This window comes from Podarcis vaucheri, assembly GCF_965113315.1.
Source record: "Podarcis vaucheri genome assembly, chromosome: 1".
NCBI classification, from domain to species: Eukaryota; Metazoa; Chordata; class Lepidosauria; order Squamata; family Lacertidae; genus Podarcis; species Podarcis vaucheri.
The window spans coordinates 45825719-45841890 of record NC_138759.1 but is presented as its reverse complement, the minus strand read 5'-3'; the positions used below and the strand labels follow the sequence as shown (position 1 = coordinate 45841890).

The window sequence follows — 16172 nt, the reverse complement described above, 5'->3', positions numbered from 1 at the left end:
AACACATTAAAAAAGGAATAGAAAAGTTGTTTCGAAGAGCTCTTATTAAACAGAAGCAACACTTGCCTCTAGCACAGGTAGAGTTACTTTGACTTGTTGTCCCACTGGAAGCAATTTCAAAGGCAGAATTAAAGCGTGGCCTGAATCGTTCTTCTCCTCACATGAAATACTCTGGGGAAGAAAAGAAAACATACTGTATAGTTTTTACCCAAAGGTACCAGACGTCGAAACTACATTGAAAAATGAAGATCTCAGATAAGAAGCATACACTGATTTCATGTCATGTTTAACCTGCCTCTCGGCCATAAAATGGGCCTTAGAATGAGTGAAGGGAAGCAGTGGTGTAGCGTGGGTTGTCAGCACCCGGGCCAAGTCAAGTAATTTGCGCCCCCTAACCCGTGGATTTGCGCCCCATAGCCCGTGGATTTAGGCCCCCTAACCCTAACCCCCAGATGTTGCGCCCAGTGCGGCCGGCCCCCCTGCACCCCCCACGCTACACCACTGAAGGGAAGCTATGTGTTAATACAAGGACCACCTTAGGGTTAGCATTCAGCCTAAAGAGAGCTGAGCAGCCATCTCTTTGAACCAGAGGCATTGTCCCGGATTTCCCTTCATACTGTACTCTTATTGTTCACTAAAATATCCTCAACAATGGTTTTGACAAAGGCAAAAGTAAGACCATTACTGGATCATGATGAAGTGCTTTTCAATATAGCACAAACTATATTTGGGCATGTTTAGCCTGGATAAGAGGAGGTTAAGGGGTTATATGATAGCCATGTTCAAATATATAAAAGGATGTCACATAGAGGAGGGAGAAAGGTTGTTTTCTGCTGCTCCAGAGAAGCGGACATGGAGCAATGGATCCAAACTACAAGAAGGAAGATTCTACCTAAACATTAGGAAGAACTTCCTGACAGTAAGAGCTGTTCGGCAGTGGAATTTGCTGCCAAGGAGTGTGGTGGAGTCTCCTACTTTGGAGGTCTTCAAGCAGAGGCTTGACAACCATATGTCAGGAGTGCTCTGATGGTGTTTCCTGCTTGGCAGGGGGTTGGACTTGATGGCCCTTGTGGTCTCTTCCAACTCTATGATTCTATTCTATGATTCTATTACAAATGTATTTATTTGATTTAACTATCCTATTTGACTTTCATAATGGGTTGAATTACTAGATCAAGGCAGAGCACTTTATCATTCTTTGGCTACTGTGCTAATTAGGACAGGTTTGCTAGTTAGACATGCAACAAGTAGAATAACTGGAGATCTTAACATCAATACAATTTGGATTTTCAGGAACTATGGATAGTATCCAACTGTACCACCAGCACAAGAATAATTTCTAGGGCAATGGAACTCCCCCCCCCCATCTCCTATCCCCCATGCATGACACACACACCTAAAATCTGCTCCAGAGGGTTGGGGGAACGCCGAAAACAGATTTAGGGGGCACATAGCGGGGAGGAGAGGGAGGAAATGTTCCATTGCACGAGTAGAAATTCTTGTGCTGGCAGAAATATTTATTTTCAGTACAGTAGAACCTCGTTACATACCACCCTCCTTACAAATCCTTCGGGTTATGAGCTCCGCTAACCCGGAAGTAGATACCCCTTGTTGCGAACTTTGCCCTGGGATGCGAGCGGAAGTCGCATACAGGTGACATGGCAGCAGCGAGGGGTGGGGTGCCGTTAGCGAAAGCGTGCCTCATGTTACGAGCGGTTTCCGGTTACAAACAGACCTCTGGAATGGATTAAGTCCACTGTACAACATTTCAGGATTCTTTAGCCTCAGGCATATGCTCCTGTAATTGCTGAGCACTCCTTTTACTTTTCTAATACTACCTGTGGGTATAGGATAAAAGACAGTGGCTTTTACCTGAATGTTGGCTTTCAGCACTGGCCCCCAGCTCTTTATGCAATGAAAGCAGAAGGAATCTACATCTTCGGACGTCTTCTGTGTCCCTTCATAAGACTCTCGCATGGTAAGCACAACATTTTTCTTGGCTAAAAAAATTAATACTTTAATCATAAGTTACACATTTTTGTTCACAGACAGTTTTTAATTAACCAGTTAAACTCTGTTTAGCATAGTTCTATACAATCCTGATCTGCAGTGCGCTCTCTCTCTCTATGTATATTTTACTGTTCCTTTGCATGTGTGAGAGCAGCTAACTGCATATTTATATGAAACTTTCATCTAAGCTTAGTGAGGCTACGTCAAAAGCCTTGCTATATTCCAGATACATTATACATAAACTATACATACTCAATATGAGTAACATCCACAAATAACGGGTTATCTTTATTTTATTTTATTTTATTTTGGTCTGCTAAACTTCATACTTTGCCTATTAAGAAAATTAAATTGGCCTGGGTTAAAATTCAAGCAAATATTCAAAATCCACCAAAAATGTAACAGTCACCACTCATGATCTGAATTTTAAATTTAAAATCTCACTTTTACCTCACAACTTTAGCACTTCAGATTTGTTAGCATTTCAAATCAGCTATGAAGTAGTGCAAATTTCTCCTAATATATATGTGTTTTTGTGCAATTTTGCCTAATATACACATTTCTGAAGAGCAATTTTCCCTAATAAAATGCATTTTGTATGTTATTCCCAGGAATATATGCATTTTTATTCACACTACACCCCCGCATATACATTTCTTTACATATTAAATGGGTAGAGAACCACACTGCAAAATTTGGAGAAGTGAAAATCTTGATACATTTATCATCCTATTGTATTATATACAATTTATGATGCCATAATGCATTTGTTGATTTTTAGGGTATCATAATACTCTTTGTTTCGTTTCTCTCTCTTTTTTCTTTTGTAAGATACTAATATGGCTACCCCTCTGGAAATAATTGCTTACTAAGCATTCACCTCTTGTCAGTTCTCTCTTACAAATCCTCCCCTCAAGAAACATGAGTTTAGAAACCCATATTTCAGCTCCACCTTTTATGCAGACATCTGAACCTTCAGAAAATATGAGGCAAGCATTCAACATCAAAATTTGCAGATAGAGGAGGATATTGAGGAGACAATTCATTGCATCTCTAAGCTTGACCTAGTTAGGGGTGGTTTTTGTGTGTTTTTTTGCTATTTCTCTCATGAAAATTATGTAAAGTAGATAGAAATAGTAGGCCTGTCAGTTAATTCAGGGATTGCTGGACTACACTGATCATCCCTGACCTTTGCCCATGATGGCTGATGCTGATGGGAGCTGGAGCCCTCAACTTCGAGAGAAGCAAGTTGGTACCCTAAACTTAGTTAAAGAGATCTCAGCCAATTCATAAATTTATATTTCATCAATTACATGAGTTTGCATAAAACTAAAACAATAATTTTGAAGAGAAAAGCATACATATGGCAAATTTAATGAGTCACAGCTGCAGTCTTAGAAGAGGAATTCCCTCCAGTGTGATTAATGGATTAAGAAGCTATTTAACTGACTAAAAGGCAACAGTCATTAGACAGTCGCCAATTAGGCAGCAGGTTTATTATTTTTTTTTTAATATAAATACTTAGAAATACTTTAAAGTAGTTGAATATTTATAGCTACTACTCTTCTAAGATAGCATCTGCCTTCTGCCGTATTTATCTTCTAAATAAACTTACAGCTTACATCACTTAAAATTACAATCTCAACATCAGTAAAAAAATAATACAGTCAATTAAATGTTGCAGCCCTAGTAAACAATATATATTTAATAACATATATTAGTGGTAAAACACTAGCTGGCTACGTGCCTAAGAGAGAGAGGCCAACCTTTCAAAAGCTTCTCATTCTCTTCTTTCTTCACCTTTACTTCCAAGATGGAAAGTTCACGAGCCTATGAAAACAAGGGCACAGAGTAATAATGTTGATGCCTGAATGCTTGGAGGAAAATACAAAGTATTTCTACAATCAAAGCCATCTGTTTATTTCATCCAAGCAATTTGTTTAAGTAATATGATTGCCAGTTATTTAATTGCACCATTCTTGCCATTCTCTAATTTCTCTCTCTCTCTATTTGCTAGCACTTCATAGAATCCCAAAAGGTGATATTCAGTGTTTGTCATATTCAGAAAAGATCCACTGAAATCAATGGACAAGTAATTTATGTCCACTGCTTGTCTCCCCTAGACTTTCAGTATTTGTATTTGGAAATGTATGCTGAAGCACTCTATTGCCCTAGCATGACAAATCCACTCTTTTATTTAAAAAGAAAATGCTTTTTGTGGTTAGGAAAGTGACAGGGGGGGGAATGATTAACAGGGAGACATATGAACGTAAGGGTAAAGGTAAAGGGACCCCTGACCATTAGGTCCAGTCGTGGCCGACTCTGGGGTTGCGGCGCTCATCTGGTTTTATTGGCCGAGGGAGCTGGTGTACAGCTTCCGGGTCATGTGGCCAGCATGACTAAGCTGTTTCTGGCGAACCAGAGCAGTGCATGGAAACGCTGTTTACCTTCCCACCGGAGCGGTACCTATTTATCTACTTGCACTTTGACATGCTTTCGAACTGCTAGGTTGGCAGGAGCAGGGACCGAGCAACGGGAGCTCACCCCGTCACGGGGATTCGAACCACCGACCTTCTGATCAGCAAGTCCTAGGCTCTATGGTTTAACCCGCAGTGCCACCCGCATCCCTCTTGACATATGAACACTATGCAGCAAATAAGGACAAATGCTCTTTATCATTTAATCTCCACATAAACAAATCAAAACAAGAGCTCAATAATGACCAGGCATAGTCTAATCTTTATGTAAGCCTTGTGCAAGGAAATCGCAATGAATGCTCAGTAAAAAGGTCACCTGGAAGAGCCTTCAGTGTGTCTACCCTGAATATGACTTCATTTATTCATCCACCCATCCCTTTAATAAAAATATTTATATACTGCTAAAAATACTTATAAAAAGTATCAGAGCAGTTTACAACAGTTGTACATAAAACCACACAATAAAAGCCATATAAATATTTTAAAATCAGAGATCAGCTTACTATTATGGAAAGATGTACTCTCAATTGCTTGCATAATCCTGAAAGAATTAGATATTACCAAGAGTGTCCTCTTTCCTAAAGAGTTACCATCTCCAACAAGATAGAATAAATAATTATGAATCAAGATAACTTTCAATACAAAGAAATCTTACCACTAAAACACCATTGGAAATCAGTTGCTCGAGAGGTCCTGAACTGGAAGGTAGAGAGGAGGGGAAAGGGTGATTAAATCTGAGCCTGGTAAAGTCGTTGATATTTAATAAAGTAGCATTTTGGAAATGACTGACAAAGAGCAATAGTTTTCAAGGTACTTAATACAGTGGTACCTCCGTTTTCAAACATAATCTGAAAACCAAAAACTCAATAGCCAACAGCTAGGCCTCAGGATCTTGCACTCAGCAGAAGCTGTGTGGCATGTTCAACTTCCAAGGCGTGTTTGAAAACCAAAGCATTTACTTCTGGGTTTATGGCATTCAAAAACCGAAATGTTCGTCAACGGAGACATTCGAAAACTGAGGTACCACTGTACATGGAAGTCTGACCACATAGCTGCTGGAATCCTACCCTACAAACCAAAAATGAAATAGTCAGGCAAATCACAAAGTGCTCTTGTACTATAATATGGAGAAGTTGGGGAGAATTGCTATTTATTTAGTAACTTGCATTCTATTTTTTTATGGGGCAAATTCAAAGTAGTTGATTTAATGCAATACATAAAAAGAGCAATGGGGAGAGGCATTCCACAAATCAGGTGGAGTACTGAAAAGGCTATATTGGTTAAAGATGCTGCTATAGCAAAGGAGAATATTGGTTCATCAGAGGTGGTATCTTGACACTATACAGTATGTGACCAATTACACAAAAATGCAAGGATGTACCTTTCCTATTTTTGATGTATTGTCATGAATGATAAAGAAAGAAAGGTAGTTCATTATTCTCAATATAATATAGAACTACTACCCAAATATGGCAGCGTAAACAAAACCAGAATATTAAGATTCAAATGTAGACAAAACAGAAAGAAGGAATAGTGGTGGAGACATAGTAAAACCACGAGATTAGCAGAAACACACTAGATAACAAAAGAAAAGTAGGAATTTCCAAAAATATACTATTTTTAGAATCGTTTTCTTGCATCTAACAAACCACTTACGTTTCTGCCAACTTGAATTCCACTTCCAGAGATTCATAAGCATGAGGACAATCTTCTTTCTGATAACACAAAAACCAATTACTAATGCTCATTTATCTACTCAGTGCAGTAATTTCAGTCATCAAGGACATAATTGACACTTGCCACTGCACTCCCAAACCCTTCAATCTGGCAAAATCTAACTAAGCACACCTGGAATTCAGGCATTGGAGGTGGGGGAAGAATTTAGACTGGGGAAACAGGGCAGATGAAAGGGATGAGATGTCACCCCCTAGTGAAATTAGTAGCGCTGCACAGCTGTTCTGAAGCAAGGGAAAAGAACATCCACATCATATTATTTATTATTGCTAGTGTTACCTAAAGTCTTTTGGGTTCCCTCAACATTTCTGCAACTGCCTGAGAAAGAACCTCCAAATTCACTTCCATTTTTACTTGGACAAAACCCAGTTAAGTAATTCTCTAAGGAAGTAATTCTCAAGCAGTCAGCCAAGACCTGGGAGTGGGCCATGGGACACCCAAGACATCCTCACCTGTCTGCTCTGCCTGCTAGCTATTCCATGGTTTTTCAGTTCTCTGCATGTTAGTTAGTTAGTTTTAGTTAGTTAGTTAGTTAGTTAGTTTCGTAAATGTGTAGACAATAAATTAACTTTCTGTCCTCACCTCTGGCTTTAAGGAAAATAGCTCAAGAGCTGTTGTGCCAGGCTGGACTTTTTCCAAATCAAAAAAGATAACAAAAAGTACATCATCTTTGTCGGTTAGATTGGCACTACAGACCTCCAGCTGTAATATATTCTAGGAACAGAAGAGAAGGAAGGTTAGAATTGTATAGGGATAGAGTAGAAATTCAGTTCAGGTGTCCTTTAAAACAGAATCTACCAAAGCAGCACATTTCGAAACAATATTCAAACCCAAACACAACTATCCTTTGAAATTTGCACTCACCTGAATTTTACCATACAGTTTGCCAACCAACCAATATTTGCAAAAATGCATATATTAGGGGGAAGTGTGCATGAAAATGAATATCTGGTGAAGATAACTGACAAGAATGCATTATATTAGAGGAAATTGCATGCAAAAAATATGTACATTAGTAAAAGCAGCATATATAGCTGTGTTTAATGGAAGAAATTGACACTAAAATGCTGGTGATTTTTATGAGCATTTTTTAAAAAGAAAGTTTGCAAATTGCTGCAAAATGTGGTAAACTGAATTTAAGATTATCATTTTTCCAAAGTGAGAGAACCAAAATGGATGCACCCTTCCATCCCAAATCACACATGGCGACCCTGCCTCCCAACATCCATACATCAAGCAACATCTGAAAGTACTTATGTATGTCATATATTTACATATTTAGGGACCACTAAGGCAGCTAGTATGTTTGTTTAAAAAACAAAAATTAAAATAATAATAATCTGAATTTGGTAAGAAATACAAGTGTAGATATAACAATAAGAACAGAACCAGCATTAAAAAGGAGGGAGAAATTCAATCATCATTAATGCCAAAGATATACAGAACACCAGTTTTCATTGGAAATCTAAATGCCATTAGGGAAGTCAGAAAATTCATTCCCCATGCTAGAGAGCTGCACAGTCTCGGCAGGAAAGCCAAACCTGGTACTCTCCAAATGTTTTGGACTACAACTCCCATCAGCTTGAACATTCTATGGCTGTGCTTGCTGGGGCTGAAAGGAATTGGGGTCAAAAATACCTGGAAGCACCAGGTCAATGAGCTATTTCATATGCTCACCAATCAGACTCTGCTGGTTGTGGAACCCTGAGAAGAGCCTGCCTGCATCAAAGGCCTGAGAGATCAGGTAGCATCACAGGAGGTGGTGAATTCCTGGCCCCAAACCATATAAGACTTCAAAAAGCACAAGTAATCAGGGCTTTGATTTGGTCTTGGACACAGAGAGGGAGCTACTGGAACAGCATTACAATGATACCTCGGGTTAATAACTTAATTCGTTCCGGAGGTCCGTTCTTAACCTGAAACTGTTCTTAACCTGAAGCACCACTTTAGCTAATGGGGCCTCCCGCTGCCGCCGCGCCCCCGCTATGCGATTTCTGTTCTCAACCCGAAGCAAAGTTCTTAACCTGAGGTACTATTTCTGGGTTAGCGGAGTCTATAACCTGAGGTGTCTGTAACCTGAAGTGTCTGTAACCCGAGGTACCACTGTAATCTACAAAACTGGCTGCAGTCAAAACCAGCAGCAGCAACTGAAGTTTCCAAGCCCTTTTTAAAAGGAAGCCCCATGCAGCAGAAGTTGCACTATACACCAAACTGAATTTGGACTGCTGGAATACCAATATTGGCTTTAGAAAGGTATGTGCATGCGTGGTCTAAGCTAAACATCAAAGGTAAAACAATATCTCTAACATGAGCATTTCCCCCCTGTATTGCATATCACACACACACACACCATCCACTTCCAACTAAAAGGTATAAACTCTACCCCTTGTCTCATTTTCTGCAGCAGTACCATTCTGACACTCTAAAACGCAACGTACCATAAGCATATAACAAGCCTTGACTCTGCAGAATGACCACTCCCCGCATAAAACGGGGGGTGACCTTTGCGTGGACGCTCGCAGCCCCTGGATCTGGAGCAGCTCCATCAGCATAGGCTTGGCTTCGCCTTCCCTCAGGTGGGATACCTGGAGGTCTCCGCCTACCCCAGTCAGCTGTCCAATCCCACCTGGGCGAAGCATTGCCAAGGAGATCAGGCCAGGTAGGGGAGGGATTACCTGCCCACACAATAGAGGGAGGATCTTACCTGGGAATCCTCACTTGGCTCCAGAGCTTCTCCCACCCTACCCACCCTTAATTAATGCATTATTTTGCAGGTTAACTTTTCTTCATCGGTTTTGCAGGTTAACTTTTCTTCACAGGTATGCAGGCGCTGCTACGTTAAGGTCGCTGTCAAAGGGCCGGAAAGGAATTTCCCTGCATTGGCAGGTTTTGCCTTTCCCGTAGCAAAACGTCACAACCTTGGCGGTATCAGGCCTTGGGCAGAATCCTTTTGTCCATCTTCCTCTTTGTAGCGGCGATACCAGGGTTCCCCGTTAAAGGGGTTTCTGAAGGGAGGCTTTGACGGTATGCCGAAAGGTCGTCACTGCTCTCCCCTGCGGCAGCGGCGTAATGGGGGCGGCTATCTCTGCTTGAACATATGTTCTCCAGAGCCGGCCCATCCCCCCCACACACACACTGGATAACCCTGATGCTCCCTAGGTCCCCGGCTGGGGACTAGGGAGGGAGAACGCCCAATGCCTGAGCCAAGGTCTACCCACATTTGAATTTAATAAAGTTGTGACCAATTTAATCCCATAGCACGTTGTCTTGAGTCGTTATTCCACATGACGGGGGGACCGCTCGGGATTTAGGGACTCCGCCTGTCCACGCAATGCCAAACACAGAATCACCTGACATAGCTATTCTTTTGCCGCAGGCAAAGTGGCTGGTGAATATGTTGGAGAACTGCTCCACACACACAAACCAAGATGGATCCTGCTGCATGGAGAGAAAAAGGGGGGGATCTACTGATTCACAGGAACACAGGAAGCCACCTTATATTGAATCAGAACACTGGGCCATCTATCCCTGTGCCAGCTACACTGACTGGCAGCGGCTCAGCAGGGTTCCAGCCAGGGAGTCATTCTTTGTTCTACGGGCCGATGCTGGAGACTCAACCTGGGTCACTGAGCATGAAAGGGAGATGCTCCACCACTGAGCAACAGATCTTCTGAGAGTCAGAAGAAGCGTATCCACTGCAGAATCTCTGAATGTGTACAAAAGGCTGCCACACCTAACTGTTACCAGATTCTGGGAGGATTTAAAAGGTTGGATTACAGGTATAGGCAAGCCTGGAGGTTATCTTTAGTGGGAAAGCTTCCATATGAATTGAAAGTAATTATGGGACCAGCATGATTAGCTGGTGGGAGAGTGCTATGAATTTAGCATCTTTGATGATGACAAAACTAATCTCCACCTTCCCATTAAATGAGGGTTGAAGTAAACTGCTCTGTTGTTAGAGTCAATACAAGTTGGTATGTATTATGACTTGCACATACCAGCTGGGGGCATTCTTATGACACTTGAGACCAAAGTGTCTAATGACTAGGGAGGGCGGATTTAGTTTTGTTTCAGGAAAGCTAATACTCCCGGGGGGGGGGCGGTTTAATCCCCCCTTCCTCCATTTAGGGTGGCCACTTATGCATTGTCCAAAATGTACTCAATATAGATAAGACTGAGACATTGTTAGTTCCCTAGACCAGATGAGTAGGAGGTTGTCTGCTCTTGATGTGGTTACGCTTCCTCTGAAGGAGAAGGCTTGTAGCTTGGGGGTATTCCTGGATCCTTTGCTGTCGCTTGAGGCTCAGGTGGCCTCAGTGACCCGGAGTGCCTTCTATCAGCTTCGGCTGGTGGCCCAGCTATGCGTCTATCTGGAAGGGAAAGCCTAACTACTGCTGTCTATGCTCTGGTAACCTCAAGGTTAGATTACTGCAATGCATTATACGTAGGGCTGCCTCTGAAGATGATTCGGAAACTTCAGCTAGTGCAGAATTCAGCAGCCAGGCTGCTCACTGGAGCAAGACAGTTTGAGCATATTACACTGATCCTGGTCCAATCGCACTGGCTACTGATTAGTTTCTGGGCCCAATTCAAAGTGCTGGTTTTGACCTATAAAGCCTTAAACGGCTCAGGACCGCAATACCTCAAGAACAGCCTCTTTCCATATAAACCTACCAAGACCCTGAGATCATCTTCATCTGCCTTTTCCTCAAGAGGTCCAGAGGATGGCAACACAAGAAAGAGCCTTCTCTGCCGTGGCTCCCCATCTGTGGAATGCTCTCCCCAGGAAAATTTGCCCGGCACCTTCATTATACACCTTTAGACGTCAGGCAAAAATGTTCCTTTTTAACCAGGCCTTTGGTTGATTTGTGGGGGGTATTGGGTTGTTGTTGTTGTTTTGATTATTTACTTTGTGGTTTTATATTTTGATTTTATTCTGTGAACCACCCTGAGACCTCCAGGTATAGGGTGGTATATAAATTCAATAAATAATAATAATACCACCAAAAAAAAAGGCAAAAGAGGACACTGACTTCCATAATTTTTGCATGTGGCGATTCATATGTATAGTTGCAAATTTATATATAATTACTATAATTTAAATTTAAAAAACAGTACATGCTACCCTAGTGTGAAAGACTTGAGAGCAGGTGAGCTGTGTGGCTACTTAGTCTGCTCCCCAGGTGTTTGCAACTTCAAGGCCCCTAATGCTCCCTTTTCTTAGTGTCCTTTATCTTTTTCTTCCTTAAAAGAAAGGACCCCTTCAAAATAGTCCTCTGTAACGTAGAGCACATGGGCACCACTTGACCACCATTCCTGCTCGGATCCCAGCAATTATCAGACCTGCCCTCAGCCGATGATAATAGTACTTTTAAGCCCTGCATGTGAAATGTGATTTACGGTACCTTGCTTGGCCCTAAGCACAAGCTAAGCACAAAACTACCTGCACACAGGCATTTTTGTCACACAAGCACCCCTGCATTAGAGGCAACAATTTCATTTTTCCTGAACGTTCCTAAATCAGACTTGTTTGGAAAAGCCATTTATTTTATCTTATTGCATAATGTTTTATGTCTTTATCTGCCCAGCAGGTTTTCCAAACAAGTGGTGGCATGTTGAATAGCTTACCTTACCTTGATCTCAGTTTGGATTCTAAAATAGAATGTCTCATTCCAGACTGGTTTATCAGAGTTCTTCATAGTTCGGGTTCTAAATTTCTCAGGCGATGCTGTCGGCAGATGCAAGGTCACGTAGCAATTAGATGGAAACACTGCAGCGAGAAATGGAAAAAGCTTTTTAACAGTTGTGACTGTATATTCAACTGTGTCTTAAGCCTTAGGGGCAAATATGGGGATGCCACGTCACTTTGTATGGGACAAACTGTGGGAGGGGCATCTATTTCTGAATATATTTTTGCAGTGGAGGTCTGAGCTGGAATATATCTGTGATATAGGGAACAGAAAAATTTGGTGGTGGTGGTGAAGCCTCTGGCACCAACTAGATGACCTAATGTGATGTTTTAGAACATAAACCAATATTCTTGCAGTTATAACACCTAGTACTACTCTTACCGATATTGGTACATAATGCGGGTGGCGCTGTGGTCTAAACCACTGAGCCTCTTGGGCTTGCCAATCAGAAGGTTGGCGGTTTGAATCTGCATGACGCGGTGAGCTCCCATTGCTCTGTCTCAGCTCCTGCCAACCTAACAGTTCAAAAGCACACCAGTACAAGTAGATAAATAGGTATTGCTGCGGCAGGAAGGTAAATGGTGTTTCCGTGCACTCTGGTTTCCGTCACAGTGTTCCCTTGCACCAGAAGCGGTTTAGTCATGCTGGCCACATGACCAGGAAAGCTGTGTACAAACACCGGCTCCCTCAACCTGAAAGTGAGATGAGCGCCACACCCCATAGTCGCCAGGGGTCCTTTGCCTTTGCCTTACATAATATCGCTGTTCAAATTGTTGCAGCTGAAAGCAATGTCTAGTGTTAGGAGGCCTCTTTCTCACACCTGCATTGTGCAAAATGCACAGGCTACACCTGTGCAAACTGATGAACAAGACCAAAAAACTGGGTCCTTTTGACTGAAACATCACCAGTTCTGAGCAAGTGCAACAATGGGGGGGGGCACTGTGCCATCAGCAGCAGAAAATATATTGAGTGTGGGGCATAGAACGGCAGAGTGCATTTCAGGGAACGGGAAATGTTACATTTCTGAAACAGAACTATATATTTCTCATTCATGATACCATCCTAAATAACCCTTGAAAATGTATGTCCTATTTATTTTGATGGCAAATTTTCAATTAAGCATACCAAAATTACTTAAGGGGATAAACTGAATCATGATAATTAAGAAAAGTGAGCTGAGTGTGTGAAAAATTCCCTTACCTCCAGTGGTGACAGTAATCCAGCATTTAGGGGTGACAGACTATTTCTTGGGAAGAGAGTCCCACTGGCAGTGCCTATGAAAGTTTGTAGGGGTGCAGGATCATACCATGGGAAAGAGGCTCTTGCAAGATTGAATGTATGCATGGATGTGAATTCTGTTCCACCTAAAACACTGGGGACATGTTCAGTAATGTTTAAGAACTGGATGCCAATTCTCTTAAAAAGGTAAAGGGACCCCTGACCATTAGGTCCAGTCGTGACCGACTCTGGGGTTGCGGAGCTCATCTTGCTCTATGGGCCGAGGGAGCCAGCGTTTGTCCGCAGACAGCTTCCGGGTCATGTGGCCAGCATGACTAAGTCGCTTCTGGTGAACCTTCCCGCTGGAGCGGTTCCTATTGATCTACTTGCACTTTGACGTGCTTTCGAACTGCTAGGTTGGCAGGAGCTGGGACCAAACAATGGGAGCTCACCCCGTCACAGGGATTTGAACCGCCGACCTTCTGATCGGCAAGTCCTAGGCTCTGTGGTTTAACCCACAGCGCCACCTGTGCTCTTTCAGATCTTTTGTTATTTAATCCAATCCAAGATTCCTTATTCCTACATTGCTATTTTATCCAATAATCTTGCTGCAGAGTTGGGCCCAGTGGGGCAATGAAGGATGCACAAAACTTACATGAAATTCCTGAGGGGATGATATTGGCTTTTATAATTCTGACAGACACCATGGAAACTGGAAACAGTTGTTTCTGCAATGGAAGGAAAGCCAGTGAACTTCACATGAAAAAAAAATTAGTAAGAATTCTGGATTTATTCCCACATGACAGAGATCACCCAAAGCCACAAACATTGCCCATCGGGCCCCGCCAAAGCTTCTTTCTCATCCCATTCCCATTTCCCTAACACTGCTGGACACTTCCCTTGGAAACCTTAGAAACTTCTGATTAGTGAGCAGATGATGAGTAATGGTGAACAAACTTCCCTTAAAGGCAGATGTGATCTTGCCAACCACTGCAATGCAGAGCCACAAGGAAGTGCTGGGTGTTGTTAAGTGTTCAGGCCCAAGAGAATGCAGGCCGTAGATGAGAAGGCTAGCTCAGTAGTCTGGAAGCACAGCGGTCCACTCTGTTGATCAGTCTCAGTGATATGTGACTCAGACAGAGAGAAGGAAGTATATTAGAAACATTTGGGGTATTGGAATTATTATGTTACATAACCCAAAACCGAGATGGAGGGAAGTCAACTATTATTTGTGTTAACCGATGTTTGTCTTCTGGTTTGTTTATATTTTCTGTTTTGGCTGATGTTTTTCTTTTTTTTTTCATTGGTGTGTTTTGTGTATTTTTATTTTTGTTGTTGTTGTTTGGCATAGAAAATCAATAAAAAGATTTTTTTTAAAAAAAAGAAACGTTTGGGGTATTAGATGGGTCCTGTGGTGCCACCTGACCAAGAGCATTCTGGGCTGTTAGAGTGTCCCAGTTGGCTCTGACTGGAGTTCCCTCCCAAAAAAACCAATAGCCCTACTTGATTAATGCAGAAACATGACAAGGATGAGCCAGGACACATACCTTGCTTGAAAAAAATGTGCTCTCTAGAATATTAGCCAAAATCCTTTGTATGTAACACCCAGGAATGTCTCAGCAGACAAGTCAAAGTGAAATAGTTTATCTTATTATGTCCCTTATGAATGCCTCCATGTTGTCTCTGCATGAACAGAGAGCGAGTTTGCCTGTCAATGGCTTCAAGGCTTGAGATGAGAATGGGCTAAGGGCCATTGTCAATGGCTGGCATAGTAAGGCACCCACTAAGGGTGGGGACACCCCACAGGAGGCCCACTGACAAGGGGACCGCCTGGACCGGGACCTACTCTTCACCATGGCTACCATGCCTCTCACTATGACAAACAAATAACAGTATTGATGCTGAGGAGGAAATGTAGCAGCTGCTGCCTGCTTCCTCATCTGAAAAGGCCAAGCAGGTGTAACAGTGATGAGGAACAGCAGGTGGCAACAATGAGAGTGAGGAGATAGTCTCACAGAAAGAAGGGAGTATTGAGGTGTTTTGGCCAAGCTTCCCCACCACCAAAAGAACCTGCAGCAAGCAAGCACTGACTGGGAGCCCTGTGAATGTGACATGGGTTCAACTGAAGCTGCTAATCAGAGGAGGGGACTAGAGGCCATTACAGCTGGGCTCATAATCATCCTGACCTAGGATGGTAAAAGAGGCTAGTGGACCAATGTGGTACCAACAGAGAAGTATAAAGACTGCCAGAGTTGAGAGCCCATGTGGTGTGGGGGTTAACATGTCAGACTAGGACCTGGGAGACTCAGGTTGCCATCAGCCATGAAGCGTATGGTGTGACCTTGGGTGAGGAACCATTTCTCAATCTGGGCAAGAGTCCTTTCCAGGGCCGGATTTAGATTTGATGAGGCTCTAAGCTACTGAAGGTAATGGGGCCCTTTATATGTCCAGCTGTCTTTTGTCAACAACAAATCGTTGCTGTTTTTTGTGTTGAATATACGCTATATGGAAGTGAAAGCTGGACCATAAAGAAGGCTGATCACCAAAGAATTGGTGCTTTTGAATTACGGTGCTGGAGGAGACTCTTGAGAGTCCCATGGACTGTAAGAAGATCAAACCTGTCCATTCTGAAGGAAATCAGCCCTAAGTGCTCACTGGAAGGACAGATCCTGAAGCTGAGGCTCCAATACTTTGGCCACCTCATGAGAAGAGAAGACTCCCTGGAAAAGACCCCGATGTTGGGAAAGATGGAGGGTACAAGGAGAAGGGGACGACAGAGGACGAGATGGTTGGATAGTGTTTTCGAAGCTACCAGCATGAGGCAGTGGAAGACAGAAGTGACTGACGTGCTTTGGTCCATGGGGTCACGAAGAGTCGGACACGACTAAACAACAACAACAACAACATACGCTATATGGTAGTTTACGGACCTAATAGATATAGCCTACAGGATGGTGGACTAGATGGGCTACTGGCCAGATCCAGCAGGATTATTCTTATGTTCTTATCCAGACAGCCTGGTTCCAGACTGTCTGTGGCCTTC

The 16172-nt window shown here is 42.6% G+C and overlaps 2 protein-coding genes across 3 annotated transcripts in view; both read right to left on the bottom strand.

The window, feature by feature from the left end:
* The window catches only part of LOC309541672 (cytosolic phospholipase A2 beta-like), a 45310-nt gene that overhangs the window by 15437 nt on the left and 13701 nt on the right, over window positions 1–16172 (bottom strand). Inside the window, exons 1-9 of one of the 2 annotated variants that reach the window (XM_082239800.1) lie at window positions 14677–14933; window positions 13785–13857; window positions 11855–11991; window positions 6804–6935; window positions 6144–6202; window positions 5143–5185; window positions 3777–3840; window positions 1873–2000; window positions 67–171 (exon numbers count right to left, since the gene is read on the bottom strand). In XM_082239800.1, the coding sequence (XP_082095926.1) occupies window positions 67–171; window positions 1873–2000; window positions 3777–3840; window positions 5143–5185; window positions 6144–6202; window positions 6804–6935; window positions 11855–11991; window positions 13785–13836 (720 nt within the window). In that variant the 5' untranslated portion in view covers window positions 13837–13857; window positions 14677–14933. Of the gene's footprint in view, window positions 1–66; window positions 172–1872; window positions 2001–3776; window positions 3841–5142; window positions 5186–6143; window positions 6203–6803; window positions 6936–11854; window positions 11992–13784; window positions 13858–14676; window positions 14934–16172 lie in introns of those variants that run through there. The other variant, XM_082239799.1, reaches the window with a different exon arrangement.
* Window positions 8090–16172, bottom strand: part of LOC309541710 (cytosolic phospholipase A2 delta-like) — a 74392-nt gene continuing 66309 nt past the window's right edge. The window contains exon 20 of the transcript XR_014223827.1: window positions 8090–8339. The gene's annotated coding sequence lies outside the window, so the exon portion shown is untranslated. The remainder of the gene's footprint in view (window positions 8340–16172) is intronic.